The sequence below is a fragment of the Centruroides vittatus genome, unplaced genomic scaffold (assembly GCF_030686945.1).
Source record: "Centruroides vittatus isolate TY-2023 unplaced genomic scaffold, ASM3068694v2 contig_1035, whole genome shotgun sequence".
In the NCBI taxonomy this organism is placed as follows: domain Eukaryota; kingdom Metazoa; phylum Arthropoda; class Arachnida; order Scorpiones; family Buthidae; genus Centruroides; species Centruroides vittatus.
In genome coordinates, this window is record NW_027120673.1 from 3,338,904 (window position 1) to 3,364,967 (window position 26,064).

General features: G+C 33.6%; 1 protein-coding gene across 5 annotated transcripts; it reads right to left on the minus strand.

The window, feature by feature from the left end:
* Positions 1 to 3,058: 3,058 nt before the first annotated feature.
* On the minus strand, positions 3,059 to 23,412 carry LOC136969649 (uncharacterized). Of its 5 annotated transcripts, none has more exons than XM_067263924.1 (2): positions 23,356 to 23,412; positions 3,059 to 4,109 (listed from the first exon to the last, which is right to left on the minus strand). In XM_067263924.1, exon 2 carries the CDS (start codon positions 4,106 to 4,108, stop codon positions 3,128 to 3,130), a length of 981 nt encoding a protein of 326 aa, XP_067120025.1. In that variant the 5' UTR covers position 4,109; positions 23,356 to 23,412; the 3' UTR covers positions 3,059 to 3,127. The 5 variants fall into 5 exon arrangements, with proteins under 5 accessions (XP_067120025.1, XP_067120035.1, XP_067120044.1 ...); XM_067263934.1 differs by lacking the exon at positions 23,356 to 23,412 and adding an exon at positions 21,951 to 22,018; XM_067263943.1 differs by lacking the exon at positions 23,356 to 23,412 and adding an exon at positions 19,930 to 19,965.
* Positions 23,413 to 26,064: the final 2,652 nt, after the last annotated feature.

Below are 26,064 nucleotides of genomic sequence, written 5' to 3' on the forward strand. Positions count from 1 at the left end.
ATGTCAGAATAATTTTTAGTGAGGATATTTTACCTTCACTAAATATTCGTAAGAATGATTTTTTTTCTTTAATCTTTAGATAACACTGGACAACAAAAAAAAATGTTTTTGAATGTTTCCTTTATTTCATGAGTGGAATCTTACTAATTTTGGGGTGATAAAATCGAATATGACAAAGAAAAATTTTTATTAGCTCTAGTTTCTGTGATATACAAGAGGTGGCAATATGTGATTTTAATGGCTTAAGAAGAAACGACACATTTTAATTACATATGCTAACAACATTGAAAGTGTTTTTGAATTTTTGAAAATGTTTGAATTTCAAATTGAAACATTTCATCAAGCCATTAACGTCACAGCAAACAACCAGATTGTCTTTCTTCTCAAAAAAAGGAAGCAGATCCCTCTGACGTTCTCTGTACTGTGAGACCCTGACATCACGTTGGAGAAGATTCCGTTGCTGTAGTCTTGACCCCAGAAGTTCCGCTTTATTCTTTGACAAGACTAGATCTTGAACGAGATCACTCAATTTCGCTTAATTCAGTCTGCGGTGTATCATCTTTTATCTCAAAATCAGGGTCATGGAATGTGGAATGCTTGTTGGGTTCTTCTTCTCCCACACTTTTCTTCATTTTCTACTTCTCCCACATTTTCTTCATTTTCTACTTCTCCCACATTTTCTTCATTTTCTACTTCAAGCTCATAATGTTGAGGTGGAGTAGGAACTGGTAAACTATCTGAATGTGGAATAGGTCGAATTGCAGATGGAATATTTGGGTATTGAACTGTTTCTTTTTTCTTCATTGACAATCCTGCCTTTATAAGTGGAGTCGAGCAGAAATAGCAGTCATTCGTATGGTTCGTAGGTTCCCGTCAAACCTTAGGCACAGCAAAAGCCATAGATCATTTTTTTATTTTTCAGTCATTCTCGTAGTATAACTGAACAAGAGTTGCAACGCGGAGCCCATGACTCCTACTCCTGCTCCTACCTTTATACCCAAATAATGGTGATAGGCAGTCTTCAGAAGAGGCGTCAGATTGTGTTTCTGTGACGAAAATGTTATTTCACTACGAATATAACAAAAATTGTTCACTAAATTTACACATTTTCGTGGCATTTTGGTATAACCAGTATTACACTTCAAAAGTACTCCAAAACCAGGAATTTTAACCAAGAAAAACAGAAGCAATATTAAACTCAAAGTCATAGCTACATTTATTATGTTTATAACCTACAAACATATGGAGAACGTTTTGCTATGTCAGTGTGAGAGGTGTGACAACACTCAAAAAATAAATTTTCTCCAAAATACAAATGTAGGCTCTAAAAAATAACATATCACTGTATCTCCAAAGCAAGAGCTAATCGGTCATTTTTATGGTGATTTTTGAATTCAGCAGATGAAAATACATAAGAATATGTTAATTTTGAGCCCGAAACAAAATCATTGTTGTCCAGTGTAATCTTTCAGTGTATTTACGAAAGTCGTTTCTTATAAATTTTTATAAATAAGACGCAAAAATTTTCTTAAAAGTATAATTAAAAATAATAAGTATATCATGAAAAAATTTACAAAACCAATGTACTTTAAAAGACCAGTAATATAAACTCTTATCCCTATAACAGAGAAATCTCTTAAAAGCATTTATTACTTGTAATTTTGAGGATTCTCACATAATCAAAATAGTGTGTTAAAGGGTAATGTTAAAAATTACATATTATTAAACTGTTCAAATATTTTTTTTTCTTATACCGTATGTAGTAGATCAAAAAAGCAAAAATAATTTAATTTGTTTAATTTTAATTAATTAATTAATTTAATTAAATTTTTTATAATTTCTCGTAAATGAAAAGCAAGTTGTGTTTTAATTTTATAAAGTCAAATGCGCGCGATGCTCTGGAATATATACTGTACGGTACAGTACATTCATTCAAAACATTCGTGTTTACATACATTATTTCGGCTATTTTCATGTTTACTGAAGTTATTTCAAAATTAATATATTTAAAACTGATTTTATTTGAAATGCTGAAAAAAGTCAATATTTTAAGCGTTTTAATCCGTTGGAAATACTGTATTTTTACGTTCTTTTGAAGAATGTGAAATTTTTATTTTTAAATCTACCGGCACAACATTAAATTTAATCTTACGATTAAAATTTGTAATACTTAAATTAATCCGTTAATCGGTTTGATTAATTCCGCCAACACCTAATTGCAATTGTTTTAAAGTTTTTTCATCATTTTAAAAATGAATTAAAGTTTCGAATTAGTAATCCATATCTATATTTTATAAATAATAATAATAACCTACACACTAAAATGCTATTTTATTAGGTATTAGATTTTATATAGGTTTAGCAAATATATAGTTAATTTCAATTTCTTATTAAAAGTTCACAGACTTTTAAGTAAAGATTTCTCACTCTCTTTCTCAGGGCTGTGCCGTGCTATGATGCAGAGAGGCAGCTGTATCAGGCGGTACCGTAAGGGGGCGGCATAAAAAACATTTAAGGGGCAGAATTTCAAAGACTTGCATCACCATATTAAACTGTGAAAGAAAAGAAAAAGAAAAAAGACTTGCATCATATTAAAAAAATTGCATGGCCCTGATTTTTCTCTCCTCGTTCTCTCTACTCTTCTCTGTCTTCTGCCTATCTCATCCCAAAACATTTTCTTCAAGCTCTTCTGCTCTATCTCATCCCAAAACATTTCCTTCGTGCTCTTCTCTACCTCCGGCCATCTCATTTCCTTCGTGCTCTTCTCTTCTCTCTTCTCATTATTTCCTCTCTTGTCATTCTCTCTTCTCTCTCTCTTCTCATTATCTCCATCTCTCTTCTCATTATCTCCTCTCTCGCTTCCCTCATTATCTCCATCTCTCTTCTCATTATCTCCTCTCTCGTTTCCCTCATAATCTCCTTCATCTCTCTTCTCATTCTATCCTCTTTCTCTCTCCTCTCGTTATCTCCTTCATCTCTCTTCTCATTCTCTCTTCTCCCTCTCTTCTCATTATCTCCTCTCTCGCTTCCCTCATTATCTCCATCTCTCTTCTCGTTATTCTCACTCTCGCTTCCATCATTATCTCCTCTCTCGCTTCCATCATTATCTCCTCTCTCGCTTCCATCATTATCTCCTCTCTCGCTTCTCATTATCTCCTCTCTCGCTTCCATCATTATCTCCATCTCTCTTCTCATTATCTTCTCTCTCGCTCTCCTCATTCTCTCTTCTCATTATTTCCTCTCTTGTCATTCTCTCTTCTCTCTCTCTTCTCATTATTTCCTCTCTTGTCATTCTCTCTTCTCCCTCTCTTCTCATTATCTCCTCTCTCGCTTCCATCATTATCTCCATCTCTCTTCTCGTTATTCTCTCTCCCGCTTCCATCATTATCTCCATTTCTCTTATCATTATCTTATTTCTCGCTTCCATCATTATCTCCATCTCTCTTCTCATTATCTCCTCTCTCGCTTCCCTCATTATCTCCATCTCTCTTCTCATTATCTTCTCTCTCGTTTCCCTCATAATCTCCTTCATCTCTCTTCTCATTCTATCCTCTTTCTCTCTCCTCTCGTTATCTCCTTCATCTCTCTTCTCATTCTCTCTTCTCCCTCTCTTCTCATTATCTTCTCTCTCGCTCTCCTCATTATCTCTTCTCTCTCTTTTTATTATCTCCTCTGTCTCTCCCTCTTGAAATAAATGAGAGACATTTAATGAAAATTTGTGATTTCGACTGCCATAAACACTTTCATCACTATAAGCAATGTACATAAAATAGTCTTCCTCGTGATTTTGTTGATAGAGAAAGCCCATGGTATCGCTTACTATAGGAATTGTGTTGTTCACGAAAAGAAACAGAGCATCTTCCGAACGCAGATTTACTTTTTTTCTTATTATAAAATAAAATTGACCTACTGTCAAATCTGACGGTACCAAATACTTCTTTTTATCCAGATCATTAATTCGCGTGTCGGGAACTTTCTCCACGATGACTGGAACTCGATCTGGATATTTTTCTCTAATCTTTTTCCCTTCTTTCCGTCTCTGTTCGAGTGATACGTCCTGTTTATAGGCGAACTTCATCCTTTTTCGTTTCTTCGGAAAGGTTTTCATACTATCGAAGAAAAAATTACTATATAGATTCATTAATAACAAATCAATGTATTCTGTTTAACAACTCTTTCTATAGTATAATAAATTTTAGCTTATATTTAGGACTTGTGGTTTAAATTTTCAGAAATTTAAATGCTGAATTTTTAAGTTTATACTAACTCGATTTCAGATATATTGATAATTTATTTAATGTAAAGAAATACAAATTAGTTGAAATATATTGTTTAGTAAAGCAGAAAATGTGTAAAACATATTTGAAAAAGTAAAATTAGAATATACAGTGCATTTTTATTTATTTGGGAAAGAGGAGTTTAAAAGAAGTCATTTACAATTAAAATTTTTCATTAAAAATATCCAACATGAATACATGCAAAAGCTGCTTAGTTATAGCAAATAATAATAATAATAATAATATGTTTAATTAAATAATAACGTTTTAATTCAAGAAATGGGCTACATAAGAGTTAGTTGTAGCCCATTGAAGGCCGTTTGGGAAATTCAATAGCCTATGGGAAAACGCATATATAAGACGCATGCGACATGTAAAATTAAAGGAATTAAATTTTTAAAATGTAGTTAGTAATAAAATAGCAATTGAGATAATTTAATATTACATTATAATGCTATAAATCAAATTTTGTCAGCTGAACCGACGTTTTGTATTAAGTTTCTTGATTACAATAATTACTGCTTTTTTAGGTTACATCTTACCTGGGGGATAAATGTCTTAAGGGATGGGATAGAATCGGATTTCTCAACGTCTAAAATCTAGAGTTTTATTTCATCCAGCATCGATGAAAAGTAGGACATTGTTCTCGAATCTGTTGTTCGTGTTAACTAATACATTGTATCTTCAATGGATAAAATTGACCAACGATTTTATGCATTTAAATGATAGTGTGGTTGTATCTAGTATCGCCCTTTCCAATTGTGAACAGTTTTCTAATGAAAATAACAATAAATAATTCAAATTATAGGACTGTTCGTGTTCGCAAGAGTTAAATTAAAACTTGTAAAGCTAATAAGCTAATTATTATGGCATATTAATTATTGTGAGACAATTTGTATCTACTTAAATAAATAACAATATAAATAAATAATCTAGAACATTTTGAAAATCGATCAGAAAAATTTTATTGATTAGTTAAAATATAAACTATATAAAAATTATATTTTAAAAATAAAATACGTCCGTAAGAGTAATTAAATGGTCTACATTTATAAATATAATGTTTTATCCAAACATTTATACTAATAATATATAAAATACGCGTATGTCAGTCATATTAATTTACGTTGGCATTTATGATTTAAGATCGTGACTTTTTATTTTTTCTATCATGTCAATGTTTTATATTTACTGTAGGTCTTATATTGTGTTAGATGTCTTTTTGTTGTACTTCATGAATAAGGAAAATACTAACGGTCGAGAATATACCATTAATCATTCAGTTCGAAATTCCTATCGTATATAGAAAAGGCTGTGAATTCCGATGTCATTTAATATTTACATTAATTATACTGAGTTAAAACATAAGACATTGTGCAGTTTACAACTCATGTCAGTTCTATAAAATATAAAACAATGTGAAATACATTATAGTTTAACCAGTTTTGTACGTTACTTTCCTCGTAACATCTACAGTAGTGGGAGTGAATGAAAGTCGTCTTACTATTTCTGAGATAGAAAGAATCGAAAGAAATTTCGGATTAATTAAATAAGCAATAGAAGAGTTTGCGTTGTTATTGAAATTATAATGGAATTATTCAATCTTCAGATTTTACCATAATCGACTGTAGACAATTATAGTTAATACAAAGTATAAAAAAATAAATAAACAGGTAAAATAATTATAGTAAAAAGTAAAGGAATACAAGAGAAATGAGATATAATTTATGCGTGCGGGTAAACAGACTTTCAGCTAAGTCGACGTTACTAGGATGGCCGAACGGTTAAGATGTCAGCCCGCAGTTCTGGGAATCCGAGATCAAATCCGGACGGACCGAAAACCCTAAGGATTTTTCAGATGATCGTCCGTCCGAATATGTCGGGCCCCATTCTTCACCACCCGGTCTCTCCATTAGGGGCATGGCCGAATCTATAATCGGCTTGCTAAAAAGTTCTTATTGCCAAGGGCCCGATCCATATGGAACGGAAAAAACATGTCTTCCAATATTTTTGTACGAGAAAACTGTCTCCTCTCCCAACGTATTTTTATTTTATACCATACTTTATAGCAAAGGTGGGCAAGCAAGAGTTCAGTAGGGGCCGAAATGTAGGTTTTGCAAAATGCATGGGAGCCGCACTTCTGAACTGTCGTAGCGGGGAAGGATAAGGTTTCCCCCATCCGGGTCAAGAACTTGTTTTAAAAAAATAGATATGAAATGTCAATTTAATTTATTGCACCAACTTGGAACTAAATTACTAAATATTACATATATATAATTACATATTTTCACAAAATTGTGGAAATAAAATTGTAAAAATAATAATAAAAAGCAGAAATTAACACTTTCAGCAAGAGCCACATGTAACTCAAACAGAGCCGCATTTGCCCATGTCTGCTTTATAGTATGATATAAAATAAAAATACGTTGGGAGAGGAGACAGTACAGATTCTCGCAAAACATATATTATACATATAGATTAAGCAATACATGCCTAATGTGATTTTCACCGGACGGAAAAAGTTGAAATAATAATAATCAAAAGTATGGCCGAACGGGTAAGGTTTCAACCTACCGCTCATGGGACACGGGAACGAATCCGGACGGGTCGAAAAACACCAGGAATCTTTCACGAGCGATTTGTCCCGGATATTTCCCGGAATCTGTCTTTCACCACCCGGCCGTACCCATTGCGAACCCACAGTGGGCTTGCTAAAAATCCTCTGTGCCCACAGGATAGTCAAAAAATAAATAAATGACCAAAAGCGGTTTCGCTACCCAAGCATTCAAAAAAGATGATTCACAATCCTACATACAAAATCACGTCATCGATAATCCGATGCAATGATTCTCGTTAAGACAATTTATCTACACTTTAAACCTGATAAGATAATTTTTCGATAATATAAATTCAACCCGATAAACAATAACTCCGAGTATCAGAAATCTCGATAAGAAAAAATTAAGACATTTACCTTTGATTAAAGACTACAGAATTATAAAGGGTATCGTTTCTTGTTTAAAACAATATACGCTTAATACTCCTGCAAATATTAAATTAAAGGAATTATTGTATTTACATAATACCTTAACTGGAATGTTTTGTCTAGTTTCATTATTATGACATAATAATGTATTTTTAAATAGGTGTAACATAATCACTGTGTCATAATATTTATTGTTATTAAAAGTTTGGTCATTACGTTTTTAATAGGTAGAGGCAAACGTAAATCGAACTTTTAAGGTAATTTTTATTTCTTTATTAGTGTAAGCGTAGTGAAGATCTTGTTTGAAATAGCCCTCTGCAGCTACACACATTTGCCAACATGAAATATTTTTTTGCTAGTTTTACTATTACTTTATATAATATACACATATTTCTAACTTATAACACTGCAAATATTCAGCCATTTTCAGTATCACTTGAATATGAAATTAACGGATCGATTTCGTTCTTCCAATAGAAAATTTCATATAATATATATGATATATTTTATATATTTTATATATATTTTCAAATATATTTTAAAAATGCTTCAAAGTAACCAAGAAGTGTATTAAAAAAGTAAACGAGAAACGTTAATAATGTTAAGGTTCTCGTTTAATCTATATTATTGATAGTAATCTATGCAAATGTTATAATAAAAATTTTTTTTTAAATTTCTTAAATGTATTTTGCCTCTATGAATTAAACCGATGGATAGAATGTAATTTGAAAAAAAAAACTAAGTTTGAAGTTCAAAGATTAAATATTAAATGTTATTTATCTAACAGGAAGATATTGCTGTATTGATTATGTATTAAGCGATATAGATATTTTTATAGATATTTATGATTTTTGTAACTTTAATTATTAATTTAAACGAATTTAAACTTTTCAAAATCTGTTTTTTACGTCTAATATTCAGCAAACTTTCACAAATTACTTATGTAGTGGGAAAAATTAACATTAAAACTTTACATTTCTATGTAAGAAATATAATACTTTGATGTAAATGTACAGTACGGTGTGTATGTGTGCATATATATATGTTACTGTAAAAGCCCGTATATTGGTAAATCCTAGGTTTTACTTGTAAATCTTTGGATTTACCAACATGAATTGGTAAATGTAAGGATTTTTATAAAGTGGTATGATTTTTCGGGCTTTTACCATTAGAATTTGGTATGTACATGGTAGGTTTTACTAAAGACGATTAGTAAATGTTGGTTTTGGAAATAAAACTGAGTATTTTAATAATCATCTATTGAAATTATTATAAACAATCAACTTACTAAGTCCCATTTATTGATAACTAGTGAAACAGTTTAAAAATGCTTTTTTAACATAACAAAAATTAAATTATCTTGTCAAAAATAATATAATAGCCTACGTTGGCTAAGCTAATCAGTAATCACAGTATTTTTTCTAATCATTTGGCATTCATTATCATTTAATAAAAGTAAAAAAAGGATTTTACTTGTTACAACATGGAGAGCTATCAGGGCATTTAGAATTACAAAGTGATCGCGATGACTTGCAAGCGCACTTCTTCGTTACGCATTTTTTTAGGCAGTTGTATTTCTTGAAACCTTGTCCTCCGGTCAAAGACAATTTTGTGACAACTTCTCGAAGACTCACTTCTTTATATTTAACAACTTCTTCTATCTTGATAAAGTCTTCAGGGCATGAGGTAAATTGATTTCGTGTATAAAGCTGCTTTAGTACTTCAATTTTGGTACCTAGTTGGTAAAACTCGTTGTCCTTTACATCTACTACAACTGCAATAACGGTTTTCGGGTCTGTAAACTACGCAATCTACTAGTCTGACTACCGGTTTATTTAATCCGTAAACTCTTTTCTAACCTTTGTATCCGGTACTTCCTTTACTGTCCAAAAACAAACGTTTTCGGCCTCACTCGAGGTCTGCTTCAGGTTAATCGAACAAAAGAACAAACGAGAACTGGCTTCCAAATTATTTGAATTAATCCTCGAGGAACTTTTAGTTTTAAAATATATTCGAACCTAATTTTGAATATACGCGTGCGCTATGTAGCGTTGCCGTTTTCGTATTCTTCGCATACGTAACGCCATGCGTATGAAAGGGCGTTGCCGTCCTTAAAGTTTATGCATTTCCCTACTCGGCCGGCCCTGTATATTTCCAGGGCTTCGAGGGCCCTGATGTCATCCGTCTGAAAGGATCTATTTATCAATCTGGCGTTGGATAGGTCCGCGTGAACTTCAGGATCGGTGGCGTAGGTGGATAAGGCGGTGGTGCAACGAGCATGGTTTATATCGTATCTGTGCTCCTTGACCCTCTGTTGGATAGAACGTTTAGTGGAGCCAATGTATACCAATTCTCGCCCAAATCTGTCATCTCTCACTGGAATACTGTATACACCTGGAGCTCGAAGCGGGTTCATTTTGTCCTTGGCGTTGCGCAACAATTTATATATATCTTGGGACCTTTTGTACGCCACTCTGGTACCAGTTTTGGTTGCAATTTCCTTATATACTCGAAACTCCATGAGAAAGCAGTCCACAACATTGCGGCTGACCATCTGAGGGATTACAATCTAATCGTCAAGGACCCCACGGAACTAATAGGCCTATTAAGGCAAACGCAGCTAACAGATGGGACACTCATCACGGTGTTGGACTTTGTCTCATTATACCCATCGATAAAGTTAGAACCATGTTTCTGCGCTCTGAGGGATCTCCTCTTGGCCAAATGCAGAACACCAACACATCGTAAGCAAGCCCTCGAGCTGGCACATCTCATGTGTTATAACTCCATATTTCAGTTCAACAACAGAGCCTATATACAGAAACGTGGGGTACCCATGGGCAGCCCGCTTTCAGGCGACTTATGTGAACTGGTTCTACGTAAATTGGAAGAAACCGTCATACCACAATATAGGTCCAATCTTATATATAAAATTCTCGTGTCACAATGTTAGTTACCTTACTCCTCCGAAACGGCTTTACCGATTTCTACCAAATTTGATATGCATATTCAGTAGGTCTGAGAATCGGCTACTATCTATTTTTCATACCCCTACACCATTTTCCCCCTTTCAAAAATATATTTATATATGGATTAAGGCTTTTATGTCCAACAGATGGCGCTAACTTCCGACGACCTAAGTTTGCTTTTCTGTCAGGCATTCTGCTTTTCTGTGAGAATGGACTGAAGCAGATCATTTTCTATCTATCTATATAAATAAAATATAACGTTCGTTTGTTCCTACCGTTTCCTTTGAAATTTTGACACAACGTTGCATTCGAATACGCACGTGTTTTTATATAATATACATGTCGAAATTCCCCCCAGTGGGGGGAGATGGACGGGATTAAGGCTTACCGTGAAGAACTCGGCTTTTATTATACTATTTTACATGCGGTTTTTTGCGTTTTTAATTGCGTTTTAATACGTTACGTCAACAGAATATACACTAAAAAGGGATTTTTCGATATTCCCCAGCGGGAAAAGTGACGGGATTAAGGCTTACTGTGAAGAACTCGGCTTTTATTATACTATTTTACATGCGGTTTTTTGCGTTTTTAATTGCGTTTTAATACGTTACGTCAACAGAATATACACTAAAAAGGGATTTTTCGATATTCCCCAGCGGGAAAAGTGACGGGATTAAGGCTTACTGTGAAGAACTCGGCTTTTATTATACTATTTTAGATGCGTTTTTGATTGCGTTTTAATAGGGTACGTCAAGAGAATGTACACTAAGAAGGGATTTTTTGAAATTCCCCCCACGGGGGAAGTGTTATACATTTATAATAGATACATTTTGAGCCACAACAACGTGTGGCCGGGTCAGCTAGATATAGTTATATATAAAAGATATGTAGATGACGTATTTATCCTGTGGAAAACGGAAACGAACATCAATGATTTTTTAAGTCGCATGAACAACAATCCATACGGGTTGACTCTTAAAATGGACCAAATGTATACCACCAATTCCAACTTCTTGGATATTAACATCAGACTAAATGGAAGAAGGATTGAAACGGGTATATACTATAAACTTGGCTACATCCCATGGTTTATTCCAGCAAAATCAGCCGACCCTTACACATATAAAATCGCAGCGTTCCGCGCTTTAGTTAGAAGAGCATATACACACCCTTCCAAGTTGGAGGATACTAGAATGGAGCTACAGAAGATAGAACGCATCGCGATGGCACATGGGTACAAAAAAGAACTAATACGAAAGCTAGCACGAGCCTATTCCAGACCACGGGATACACAAGGTACAACCATTACGCATGGGGATCGGATTCAAGAACCGGCCGCCGATACGCGGTGGTAGAATACAATCGGCGATTACAGACCTTATATAAGGAAATTGCAACCAAAACTGGTACCAGAGTGGCGTACAAAAGGTCCCAAGATATATATAAATTGTTGCGCAACGCCAAGGACAAAATGAACCCGCTTCGAGCTCCAGGTGTATACAGTATTCCAGTGAGAGATGACAGATTTGGGCGAGAATTGGTATACATTGGCTCCACTAAACGTTCTATCCAACAGAGGGTCAAGGAGCACAGATACGATATAAACCATGCTCGTTGCACCACCGCCTTATCCACCTACGCCACCGATCCTGAAGTTCACGCGGACCTATCCAACGCCAGATTGATAAATAGATCCTTTCAGACGGATGACATCAGGGCCCTCGAAGCCCTGGAAATATACAGGGCCGGCCGAGTAGGGAAATGCATAAACTTTAAGGACGGCAACGCCCTTTCATACGCATGGCGTTACGTATGCGAAGAATACGAAAACGGCAACGCTACATAGCGCACGCGTATATTCAAAATTAGGTTCGAATATATTTTAAAACTAAAAGTTCCTCGAGGATTAATTCAAATAATTTGGAAGCCAGTTCTCGTTTGTTCTTTTGTTCGATTAACCTGAAGCAGACCTCGAGTGAGGCCGAAAACGTTTGTTTTTGAACAGTAAAGGAAGTACCGGATACAAAGGTTAGAAAAGAGTTTTTTGGGTCTGTTTTAGCTTTGTCAATTTCAGGCACTTTCAGTCTTACATTTTGGCCAATTTTCACATTTGGATATTTATCAACAGACATGGCTTTCATTTTTTCGTCTTGTTTCTTTAAACTCAATTTTGTGTTGTTTCTTATGATCACTACAGATTCTACCTTTTTTTGGTATAATTACAAGAACTTCTGAGACTCAGTCGTGTTTTCTGTCTCTGAATCGTTACATTGGAATCATCGGTTATTTGCTTCGCCTTTATTTTCTCAGAAATAATTATTTCATGTTCTTGTGTTTTATCATTGACAGTGCTATTGTCTATATACCCTTCTGACGCATTTTCAACAATGCTTTCTTCCTTGTCCTGTTCGATTGCATTTTCGATGCTCATTATTTTGTTCCGTATTGTCATGCGAATGCAACAACTCCTCTAAATCTTCTTCAGATCTTATAACTCTAATCATATCACTAGGGATTACTGAAGTTGCAAGGCCCATTTTCATTGGACAACTAAGCATTGCTTCGTAGGGGGAACATTTGATTCCCTCGTGATATGCTCTATTTTTCATCGCCTGGATGAATCTTAAACCCTCTGACCACTTTGATAACTGATTGGTTTCCATCCACGTGCTCAACATATTTTCTATGTCTTGATTAGCACGCTCCACTGATCCTTGACTTTGGCTATGTGTTGCCTTTCCATGTACGATTTTTACATCCGGCCACATGGAGCATAAACTCTCAATAACTTGGTTAGAGAATTCTCGACCATTATCGGAATGAAGGATGCTCGGCGCTCCAAAAGTGGTGAAAATATCCAAAATATGGTATTCAACTTCTACGGCGCGGTTAGTTTGAAGCACACAAAGGATCGTAGATTTGATAAGATTGTCTTGTAAACTAAAATGAATTTATGATTTCCATCTGGGGTAGTTTGTTCTATTAGATCAGTGATTCTCAAACTTTTTCGATACACCGCCCCCTTTGTTCCATAAAGTTATACCCAACGCCCCCTAACTCATTTTCTCTTGTGTGAGAAAGGATTGGAAATATTCTTAGGAAAACTTTTCTATGAATCTCACACTTTATGCCCTTACCGTACATTGTTCTCAACATCTGGAAACCATTAAACGCAATGTTTCCTCTTATCCGTTTAACAGAAGAAATGGAACTGCTATCAGTGACCCCAACTTTTGCCTTTGGTCCCCGTTCAGTACCCTGCCTCCAACGCCCCCTAGATTTACTCACCGCCCACAAGGGGGCGTTATCTCCTATTTTGAGAAACGCTGTATTAGATCAATCTGACAACGTGAGTTCATTTCACTGTGAAGTAAAGGTCTGACGACAATGCCCTTTTTCAAAGTCTTCTGTTTCTCTTGGCAGGGTTGACAGTTTCAAATATGTCATAGTAGCCTCAATTGTTACATTTTTATACTTGCGGATATATTCCTTATGCATCCGTGTCCTTCCACCGTGGCCAACAGCAACATGCGTTTCTTCGAGAATGTTGAATAAGTCCTCGTAACAAATGTAATACTTTATTTCTCCATTCTTCTCCTTCATTGGCTCAATTAGCTTTTCTTCGCCGCCTATTGTCAAGATGTCGTAACGCTTTATACACCTGTAATGAATAGCTAGTTTCTTTTTCATGTTCTTTGCAGCTTTTACTTCCTCCAAACACTTTGCGTATTTGCCCCTATTGAGATAAAAGTTATTATCTTTCTTGCTTGCCACGAGCTCGTTCATTATTTCATAAAATCTCCGTTTCACACTCATCTTGATTCATAAATAACTTTTAGACAGCGAAATCTCAAACAGGATTAGAATTAACGTGCGCGTTCTAACGTGTCAAACGATGGAATGCGGCGAGCGAAGACGCGGTGCGATGCGGGTAGCGGGGACTATTTTTTCATTTACTGTGTCTCTGAGGTAAAACCTAAGATATAACGAGTGAATGTTGGTAAAAGTTCGAAATTAACAATGATCGCAGAACATTTCAGACTTTTACCACAAAGAGTTGGTAAATCTTAGGTTTTACTGGACGATTTTAGGATTTACCATAGTTCGAGCATTTACAGTAACATATATATGTTACAGTCAAAACCCGTTTTTAGTTAGAACGCGTTTTAACTAGTTGAAACTAGTTTATACTGAATGTCTTCGTTAAAACCCGTTTTGTCTAGTTAAAACTAGTTTTAACTCAAATTCATTTTTGACTAGCAGTAAATTCTAGTTTTAACTAAATAAATTGGGTTTTGTCTAGTTAATTTACTTCTGTACATGTTTTGATTTTAGATAAAATTAGTTTTAACTTTTAACATTAGTTAAAACTAATTTTAGCTACATAAATATGTTTGGGAGAAATAAATAAAGTTATGTATAGTGATTCGGGGGAAGATGCCTAACATTTTGCTTATGAAGGAAATTATAACGATAATTTGGGTTTTGGAGGCCTCTAACGAAAATATCATATTCTTGAGCATGTTTTTCAAATAAAACTTTGGAGTATATGAAAAATAATTGTATATTGTGTTTGCAATGACGACTTTTTTACTGTCTGGCATTTTAGGCATCTCACCCCAAGTATCCGGGTGAGATGCCAAATGCCATTAGGGTAAGATAACAAATATAATTGCATAAAATTAATTTTCGAATATCTTAACCAAATTTAATTTATTGCATATGTAGTACAAAGTACTTCATAGTAAGTATAACAGCGCAGTATAAGTATTGTTAAGTTTCCGCCCGTTCTAACGTGCTCTATAGCTAGCTGAAAGCTTTTTTCAGTCCAAAAACCTTTTTGAGAAGTCCTTATATAATTTCTATGCATATCCTGCAATAAAACGAGAAAACAAAAATTTATTAAAAATAGGCATATTGGAATTCAATTAACAAAAAATAGGCATGTTACCCCAAGAAAAATGTGGCATCTTTCCCATTTGTCAGGGTAAGATGCCTAGTGGAGTCACGTGTTCTAGCATGTCCGATCGAGATCGGCGGTAGCTCACAATGGAAACTTTAGAACCTTAACTCACACATTAATTGTTTTTAGCATTTTTTAATAAATTTTATTTTAACTTTTAGTTTTAAAATGATTCTAGAAACATTTCACAACAAAAACTTCGTTCTTATCTTGCTTTTATTCTTCTCAGATGTAGAAAATGAGGTAACGGTAGCCAACTACAGCTTTCCGCACTCAATATTGGCCCAACGATTCATCATACAAACACATGACAATATCTGACGTCACCGTTTGAAAATATCAAAAAGTAGGCATCTTCCCCCGCTTACCATCTTACCCCGAATCACTCTATATGTTACAGTCAAAACCAGTTTTTAGTTAGGATGCGTTTTAACTAGTTGAAACTAGTTTATACTGGATGTCTTTGTTAAAACCCGTTTTGTCTAGTTGGGAAGTGTATTAATTTCAAGGAGAGTAACGTTTTATCGTATGCGTGGCGATATATCTCCGAGGTGCATCCGCATTGGTAGCCGTGTAGTATTCCTGTACAGATAGACAGCGTCATTTTTATGATAGTCTCCTGTTTATTAAATGCATGTTGGATCTTTCTCAGTTATTGCACGCTGGAGATGTTCTATCTTTTGAATTTCAAAAGCATTCTATTTTCAACTCGTTCCATTTTAAACCGTCAAAGAACCTGACGATGATCTCGGAGGAGAATCGAAAACGTTAGTTATTTGTTAATTTCGTCTTGGGTACCGGAAATTTAAAGGTTTAAGAAGATATATTGGATTTTATATGTACCGGTATGAGGATTGTTTTCTATAAACTACCAATTTGTGCTCTTGTATGTTTTGTATAAAAGTTACATTTTACATTTTTTTTCTCTGTAAAATATTTTAAATTATCAATATTTTATAATTTTTTGGCAGAAGTTACTTTTAGGACATTTATTTATTTGTAAGATCAAAATACCTAAAAGTAACTGTTTCCTACATCGCATGGATTTGGGAAAATCATAAAGAATTTGTCCATATTTTTTTCAGAGAACTTTTCTTCACACCAAGGATGGAAATCAGAAAAATGAAGTCGTCGTTTACTTGAAATGTTCACAATAAAAATAATCTACAATCAAAAATATGTACATGTATGTCGTTTTATAATTTTTAAAGCTAAAATCCATTAATTTTAAACGAAAGAAAATAAAAAGAAACAAAAAGGATTGTTTTTTATTAATTAATTTAATCATCGACGTCTGATAAAAACGATTTTAACACAGCTGGAAAAACAAACCAATGATATAGCCCGTTTCAAATGAAATGAGTTATGCCATTGGCTTACTTATTCAACTGTATTAAAGCCTCTTTACCAGGCAACGCGCCTATAGATTGACGCTAGTTTAAAGATGAGCGTTTAGAAGCGATCCCGGTGGCAGTGGATTGAACTAGTCAATCACTGCTGCACCAATTAGTTCTGATTTTCCGACCAATCTATATCTCGTAGTCTGCGATTAAAATCAATTAAATTGTTGAATAGTGAATAATGAGAATTGTGAAGTTGCAATCGATTATGTCCGCCGAGTTCAATGCTATTAGTTGTTTAAAAAAGCTTGACATAAATAAAAAAATTTAAACGTGTTTTTTGCAGAAAAATAAAAAAAGTTTGTTGACCTTTCTACAACTAAGAATTTTTTTTTTGGCCAACGAGAGCATATTTAAATGTAATATAATAAAATAGTATATAATAAAAATTAAACGTAATAATTTAATAAAACAAAGAAATATATAACAAAATAAATCCAATTGTTTTAAAATGGCTGCGGGCGACAATATAAACCGAATGAAAGGCGATATAATGAGGCTTATAAATAGTAAATTCGAAGTAAAACAATCGGATAAAATAAATGAACTGGCTGTGAAATTTTATGGGCCGAAAGAATCACTTTATGAAGGAGGAGTGTGGACAGTTAATGTGTATTTGCCCGATGATTATCCATATAAGTCGCCTTCGATTGGATTTGGGAATAAAATTTACCATCCAAACATTGATGAAGCATCGGGAACAGTTTGCTTGGATGTAATTAATCAAACGTGGACACCCTTATACGATTTATCGAATATATTTGAGTTTCTCTTGCCTCAACTTTTAATTTATCCAAACCCTTCCGATCCGTTAAATGTGGAGGCCGCTTATTTGTATACAAATTCTCCGCAAGATTACATAAATAGGGTAAAGGAATTTATCCAGAAATATGCTAATGAAGAAAACGAACAGGAAGAAACTAGTAGCAGCCAAAGTTTAAGTGATATTTCTGTTGATGTTAATGAAGAAAACGAACAGGAAGAAACTAGTAGCAGCCAAAGTTTAAGTGACATTTCTGATGATGATTTAGAAGAATAAAATTAAAGACATCGGTTTTTAGTGCAATATAGGCTTTCGTGTACAAATCAAAATTAAAATGATAAAGTATAATAAATAAATGTGTATAATATTGCTGTTAGTTTTATTTTGCATTTAAATTTTAATACAAGACTTATTAAAATTTGTCGTTTCTATCCTTTGAAGCTTTAGAAGACTTACATAAAAAATATAACTCTTTTCGAGTCTATTTTTTTCATCCTTTTCATAGTCCAACTCAGAAGTAACAGCAAATTGGCTTGAAGATATAACTAAATCTTCGTTAAAACAACAATTATAGATTATTAAAAAATTTACATAAAGTTAAAAATGATCAAAACGCAGACCTTTTATTTTAGGATTCGGCGCTTTCACAATAAAACAATGATAAAAATTTTCCACAATATCTACCGTGTCTTGTAGCCATAGCATTTTAACTGCTTCAAACCCTCTGTGGTCCTTTCGAGTAATCACAAAAAGTTTTTGCATAAAAATCATGCATTATTTGCATAAATTTTATACAAATGTATGATTTTTGCGTCGGCTTGACATACACATTGGTGACCAAATGCCCTTCCTTGAGTTCAATATCTATGTCTAATTTATATATTCTATTTTTAGAACATTGTTATTTTTATCTCAATTTATGGTGTAATTTATTATTTGCTGAGTTTCGTTGAACGTGTGATTTTTATGCAAAAATTTTTGTCCAAAATTTTTTAGTTCTTTCAGGCTGACAACTTGAAAGATTTTTTATTTTAAAAGCAAAGAAAATAATTTGTATAGTTATTTAACAGCACTGAACCACTTCTTGAATATAGTACACCAAATGTACTGATTGACACTTGCGACTTCCAATGTTGTTTTATTCAATAGGTAGACAAATTTTGTACATTAAACTTATTTTGCGTTTACTAAAGTAAAACGACGCAGTAAATTCAAAATTTTTAACATTTTGCGTACTAATGATAGTGAAAGTGAAGCATGTAATAAGTCACATGACAAAATGTAAACGTTTTGTAAACATTACAAATATATTTGAAGTTTTATAGTTTTTATGAAATATACACGTTAAGGCGATTAATTTAGGATACAAATTATCGTATATCGCAAAAGATTTTAATAGACCACATGGTAGTACTGTTAGTCACGTGACCAAGGACGCCAATACATTGGCGCACGGGCCCTCTTTTTACCTTTTTTCTAATTCCCATTATCAACGAACGACAGAAAATTCATGACTTCTAGCCTATTCTGCAAATATAAAAGAAACGAATATAATTTGTGCCATCGTCACAATGCTGGGCTGCAATGCTCTCCATTTTAATAATGCCTGTACATTATACCTTTTCTGATAAAAGTTGAGCCATGCAGGTCACCTAATCTATCTAACTCCGTTCTCGAGATTAAGGAAGGACAGATAGAGACAGGCAAACGGATGCCAGGGGATATATAGATCTGCAAGTTTAAAACTGAAATTTGAAAATTTCAGACCAACTAATGAACGATATTTGTCCATTGTTCCGCACGACTTCGTCGTATGTTGACCAAAACCTTGACCGACATGGAGCATGTAGTCAGGCGCTTCCGTGCTCGCTTTCGATCGCACTTCAGCACATGCTTAGGGACGATCCCCCACAACCCTCAAAACTATATAAAATCAAGTACTCCACGAACAGTCAAGTGGACTACTCAAAGCCATCATAGTCACTTAGGAAGAATATAAACGCGATAGTCTTCGTGACTCCCGATTGCGCCTGGAAGTAGGCTGATTTCGGGAGCTATATCTCGCGAAGGGTCACATATAGAGATATGGTTCCTTTTACTTTTTTGCTCCTAAGAGCACGCTCTGTAGCTCTGTTAATGTCCTGATAGATTAATTCGTATCTGCAATTGTGTCAATTCTCATAACATAAAAAAATTCTTATTTTTAAATAATAGTACAGTAGATTAATAATAAAACAACGAACACATAAAAATACTATAGGCCTACTTACAAATGTTTAGTTTCATATAAGAAAAGAAAATCCGCTCATTATAGTTGTATCTGTCAGCATAACATAACAGTATTAACATAAGGAACGAACGACTAAGACAATATAAACAAAGCATATACACAACTACCCGAACTGCACGAATCGAAACCGAAAGTATAGATAAGTTTAAAAACGCCCACAATGTGGCGAAGGAAATTGACCTTGAACAGAGAAGACAAACGTCAATGCGAGACTAATGCCGCAGTAAAAATATCGTTGTAGTGCTTTTCCTTTTCTAATATGAAAATAGTATATTATCTACATTCATCTGGCGAAAGAATTTCAAAATTCGGTTCAGGAAGCTGTGTTTCTGTAAGAAGCCGACTTCCAGGGGCAATCAGTTAATTGCGCGTCAGTAATGGTCTAGGGTCCATTCGTACATGGGTGGTGGCTGTAGAGACAAAGACGACAAGTATCTGACAAAAACCGTTTATTTTAACATAAAATAAACATACACTATGTACAAAATAGTTTGCTTTAGGACAATCAGCCGTTCGGACGTCCTGAGCGTCGATGTGGTTCTTCGATGGTCGATCGAAGGTGGCCCCGGGACAGTGGCGTTGACGAGTCTGTAAGGCACGGGGAGACTTCGTCCGTTGGAGTCGGGGACACAGTCTAAGTCCGAAGTGGCACGGGTTACAGGTTGGCACAATAGATGATAAATTGTATTTTTTTTTTTTTTTTGCGCGTTGGCACACGGCGTTTTGGTTATTCGGAACGTTAACCGAGTGCGAGGTGTCCTCGGTTGTCGGAGATTATATCAATCTCCGTTCTTTCATTCATTTTGATTGGTCGTTCTTCCTCAATCACGCTTCCCGAGTGGTTGGTCCCTGGTTACTAAACGTAACGAGACTTACCTGGAGAGTGAGAAAAGTCATAATCGAAGATAAATTCGATCTTCCACCGATCATAGGACGACTTCCTTCCGCGATTTATGGTTTCTGCCTTGCAGTTTGATATAAACAATGGGTGTCCGATACAAACGACTTTTACCTGTTTTTTTAAACTAATAAATTTTTCTCTAAATTAACCGTTTTTTCGCGTCTTTCGTGACGGGTCAGACCTGTTCGGTACATCACATTTCCATAAAAGTTTTAAACAAATACTGGAAATGACAAAAATAAACAATTTATGTATTTTAGTTTTAAAATACAAATAATACATACATAATACAAATTGATACGATACAAAGAATGATAGAAAAACTTATTTTTTTAATTTTTTATAAACACTCTATTTGGCGATTTTTTCCGCAAAGTCGTTAATTACTTTATCATAAAAGTCGCTGGTCGTCGACTCCATCGACGTATTTAAAACCACTTTTTCTATCGAAAGCAACGCTAGCGACAATTTTTCCTCCCGCCGAGTGTTTCTGGCCAATGTATGAATTCGTTCCGTAGTCGAAAAACTGCGCTCAGCAGACCCACTGGTAGATGGTACCGTAAAAATTAATGATATTAAATCATATAATTCTTTTAGTATGTCTTTGTTCGGATAGACATTAATTGTAATATGTTTTATGTTTAAGAGTTACTTGTCAATATAGTCCGGACAAGAATATTGCGATTCGCTACGTAATTTAGATAAATCAAAAAATTTCCCATAAAATTTACTTAATTTAAAGAATTAAATCACGCTTGGAAAAATTGTTAATAATTTTAATATTATGAAAAACATCTAAATGATAAAAATTCTAAAGATTTTGTCTGAAAATCTGTCAACATAATTATAATTTTTTTAAAATTATACTGTAATTAAATATAATTTTGCAAAAAAAGTACATAAAAATAACATTGAATACTCTTTACTTTTTAAATCTTAACCAATTCACTTAGTCAGATAGCTCCCTGCCAGTGGCTAAGGGATAGAATCGTTGGAAGCGTTACACGTGTGTAGTTTCCACCAGCTAAACCGGTTGAGTTTGGTGCTCTGTAAAGCGCACGCGCCAATGCCCTCTGGCTGCTTTACACCATTCAGTTATTCTCGTCGTGAAAGCTGTCTCGGAAGCACTTCCATTCCGCCACTGACATTCGAATATACAATAGCAATCTTATCGTTTTTTTCACATATAGTATAGAATTTTTTAATAAGATACATAATGCAGTTATAATAAAATATTAATTTTAATTAATTCAAAGTATTATAATTCTAAATTTTCATATTTTAACGTACTTTGAACGTCAAAATATGAAAATTTATATTTTAGAAAATACAAGGGACGGTCATTGGAAGGTGGGTGCGGCGCTTCCACCGCTTCCAATGACGGCACGCCACTTGTACTACATTCATCTGGCGAAAGAATTTCAAAATTCGGTTCAGTAGATTCCGAGATTTTCTCTAGCAAACAAACAAACGTTCTCGATTTACGTAGATACGAAATCTATCTATTTATATGATAGATTTCATAATCATATGAAATATTAAAATTTCATATGATTATGAAATATGACATATGATATACAATATAACTAAAAATTTTTAAGATTTATATTATGATTTAAATACAATGAAATCTTTTAAAAGTCTTCCAGGAGTACACCAGAAAAAAGAAATGATTAAAAATGTGAGTTCTTATTGTTAATAACTTATACTAGGTAGCCCAATAGTTCAATCAATGCTAACCCCTCTCATAATTAAAATTTTAAATTAAAAAGCAGGCAAATTTATAAAAAAAAAAAAACAAAATTAAAATAAATTTAAATTTGAATATCTTTCACGCGAAACAACACTAAAACAATTTTTATAGTTATATCGTAAAAGAAGAGAGAGAGTTACTATTAATTTAAAAAATTGTAATTAATGGTTCAAAAAAGTCAGGAAAAATTAACGAAAAAGTAAATAAATAAAAATTATAAAAACTAAATTAATACTTAAGTTAAACTTAAAAATTAATTAAAACTAAAAATAAATTTAAAAATAATAAAAAAATAATTAAAAACTGACCTTTACATCAAAACAGAAACCGAAAATAAAATCAAAATTAATTAATTAAAAAAATAAAACTAAAATAACAAAATAAAATTACTTTGAAAATCAAAATGTTTTTAAAAACCGTTTAAAAGTTATTTTAAAATTTTCAAATTGTAAATCAAATTAATTTTTAAATTACGTCATTACGCCCACAAGTAACATGACATTTTAACTTTTATTACATGCAGATTAAGTAATATGTAATTCTTTGAGATAAATTGATAACGTTGGTTTGATGTTCAATTACTGCTTTACTGATGTATCAATTTTTTAAAATTAATACTTTAGTGTTTTAAAAACCAAACTATTGAGTTAGTTTCGACCTTCTCTTTATTTTGTCTTTATAACGTTTCAAGATTTTCAAGTTACTCGCCTCCCGTTGACGAATACTTTTATCACGAAGATATGTAAACGTTAAAAGCATTCACAATTATCAATTAATTATGCTTAATTAATTATAACTTAAATTTTAATTCAACATTATTTCGTATTGTTTTCGATATAAGCCTGTTACTGCGCATTAAAATTTCAGATATATCGCCACTCCTACATTCGAAATTAAGAGATAAAATGTAAGAAATATATATATATATATATATATATAATGATGATGAAATTATAGTCAAGTATAAGTCTTATGTTATAATATTTATATCAATGATTGTTAATCTGTATATCGGATACAGGATTACTGTAATTCTAAAAAATAAACTCTTACCTTAGCGATTCTCTTTCTTCGTCTTCCTATCTGAATATTTCACGTTTATCTCATTCGACATTTGACGTATGAACTGATTAAACGATATATCTAAAATGAGATAATGCATTCTTTAATATAACATTTTTTCCCGGTTTAACGACTCTCTTCATTTGATATGAGTGAATATACCTATAAAGGTTTGGCTATAATTTTTTCAGGTATCTTAATCTATTATATTTTATTAAAATAATCTAGTAGCATATATTTATTTGGTTAATGTTACCCTAGGTATACAAAATGGCGGCTCGTCTCTTATTCCAGCAAGGAAACAGTGGGGACGCACGTTCTAACCTAACCTAACCTATTGTAATAAATTACCATAATTATTAGCAAACAAATTATTACAATAGGGGTAATTTATTAGAATAGGTTAGGTTAGGTTAGAACGTGCGTCCCCACTGTTTCCTTGCTGGAATCAGAGACGAGCCGCCATTTTGTATGCCTAGGGTAACATTAACCATTTATTTTGTAGTATAGATAGTTTTGAGATTTCGTTGAAAAACATAAGTAATTACCTCAAATTAGTTTTTGATTGGTCCAATTAAAATAGCATTTTTCCCAATTTAATACTGTTTTTAGAAATTTACAAAATAGTTTTTTATTCTGTTCTTTGTGGTTATTTCTTTGTAAGATTTCTCGGAAACGAAGAGTGTTAGGATTTTTAAATATTATGCTGGACATAATTTACTCGCACAATTTCGTATTAAATCTCACTTTCTTCTAAAATAAATTAAAATTTCTGCGTTCTCGGAAATCAAAAGAGCTACAATTAAGATTTCATATTTACTTTTTTTCGCTTTCATGTATAAAATTTTTCGAACCCTAACTATGACAAAATGAAAAGTGTCAAAACGGATAAGTAACGGATGATCGTAATTAAAACACCATTATTCAACACTGTTATGGAGATATTTAGCAGTCCAAATGTAACTAAGTCTGGCATGGTGACATTTCAGGACACGCGGAAGACAATTCCCTAAATAAAGTATCAAAACTCATCATTACGGCACGTCTGATCTTAATCCTCGTGATTTTTGGCTGTGGGATATTAAAAAGTGTGGTTTATCGAAGTTATGTTGCAAATTTGACAGCATCATTTACGAAAGGTCTACATGCTCTGAAATGTCACTATATCAGATTTGGTTGCATTTGGATTGTAAATATCTCTCCAAATAGTATTGAATAGAGATACTTTAATTCCGATCGATCAGTATTATGAAGCTATCGTCAACATGCCGGTTAATTTTATTTATACAAAATAATAAAGGTAACAATTTTGTTGTTTGCATTCGTGATTTTCTAATTTATAATTTATCCAGTCTTTTATCCGCCACTGCCCGGAATCGAATCCGGGCGGTCGACGAACCTCAGAAATTTTTCATGTGAGGTCCGTCCCGGATGTGTCGAGCTCGTCCCTCACCGTCTGGCCTCCGTTGTGGGCCTAGTCGATGGGCTTGTTAAAAGGCCCTCTCAGTGCTCACAGAGCGGAAAGGGTTAGATGAAAAAGAGGTAAAAGAGTATAAAATAATAATTGAAAAACTACTCAAGCGATTTTCACGCGTACTAGCACACGTTAATCTAGTTAATCCATGTTGACTTATACAGTCAGTATAAGTCAATATGGATTAACTAGATTATTTTTTTACCATACTGACTATACGGTAAAAAATGATTTAGATTAAGTCACTGCTGCAATATCACATGTAGACAGCCTACAGATTATTAGGCGACAGTCGAAACAACCTAATGTACGAAACTAGTCTAAATTTAGAACGTGTGGACAGCAGAGACGTTACTCTAGGACATAAATGTCAACACTAATGTCGCTATGTAGACCGGCCTGTAAAATTCTATCAAATGTAATAATGCCCATCTATTTTCTTTCGTGTTCTAATATCTATGCATTCTTTCAAAATAACTTTATTAATACTTTTAGTAACTTTAAAAATTTATAAGTATCGTATTTTGTTAGTGATACCTTCTAAAATATCTTTATGTAAGAATTTATCAATATAAGACCGATAATGGCATTTATCAATCTCATGTCATTTACTTAGGATTACAGTGATTTAATCTGAAGTGAATGACATCAGATTAGATCGTTAAAAGTGTTGAATTGTTAAAGGTGAATCGAAATAAGCTCTTATCTATAGATAATGTTTTTGATTTTGTTTTGCTTCATCCAAATATTTTAAATTTTTTAATGATTAAGTTAGATTACGATATCAATCCTTCTAATATTCAATTCTATTTTCTCTTAGAAAATCTAGCCTATAGATTCATACTTTTGTGTCATCTCATGTATTTACATTCATTTCACAAAACACCTAAGTTTGTTTTTTTATTCTTTTCGGCCTTTGATCACTAAAAGAGCCCCCCCTTTTTTTAATTCCAAGTCTATCGTGGTTTTGGCAACCCACAATGGGGTGACCGGGCGGTGAAGGACGGAGTTCGAAAAACGCCTGGAGTTTTTGACGGGTTCCGGATTCGATTTCGAGATTTCCAGAGCGGTAGACTGACGACTTAGTAGCCATATGGCCATTCGGTGCCTTATATGTATTGGTTTTTTAGAGTGTAAAAGTGATAGCAGTACCGGTTGGCCGAGGTGGTTAAGGTTTCATCTACTGCTCTGGGAGATCATGAATCGGATTCGGCAAGCAACTCCAG

Excerpts from the sequence above, each read along its gene's own strand:
- LOC136969649 (XM_067263924.1), bottom strand. The coding sequence starts at position 4,108 with ATGAAAACCTTTCCGAAGAAACGAAAAAGGATGAAGTTCGCCTATAAA.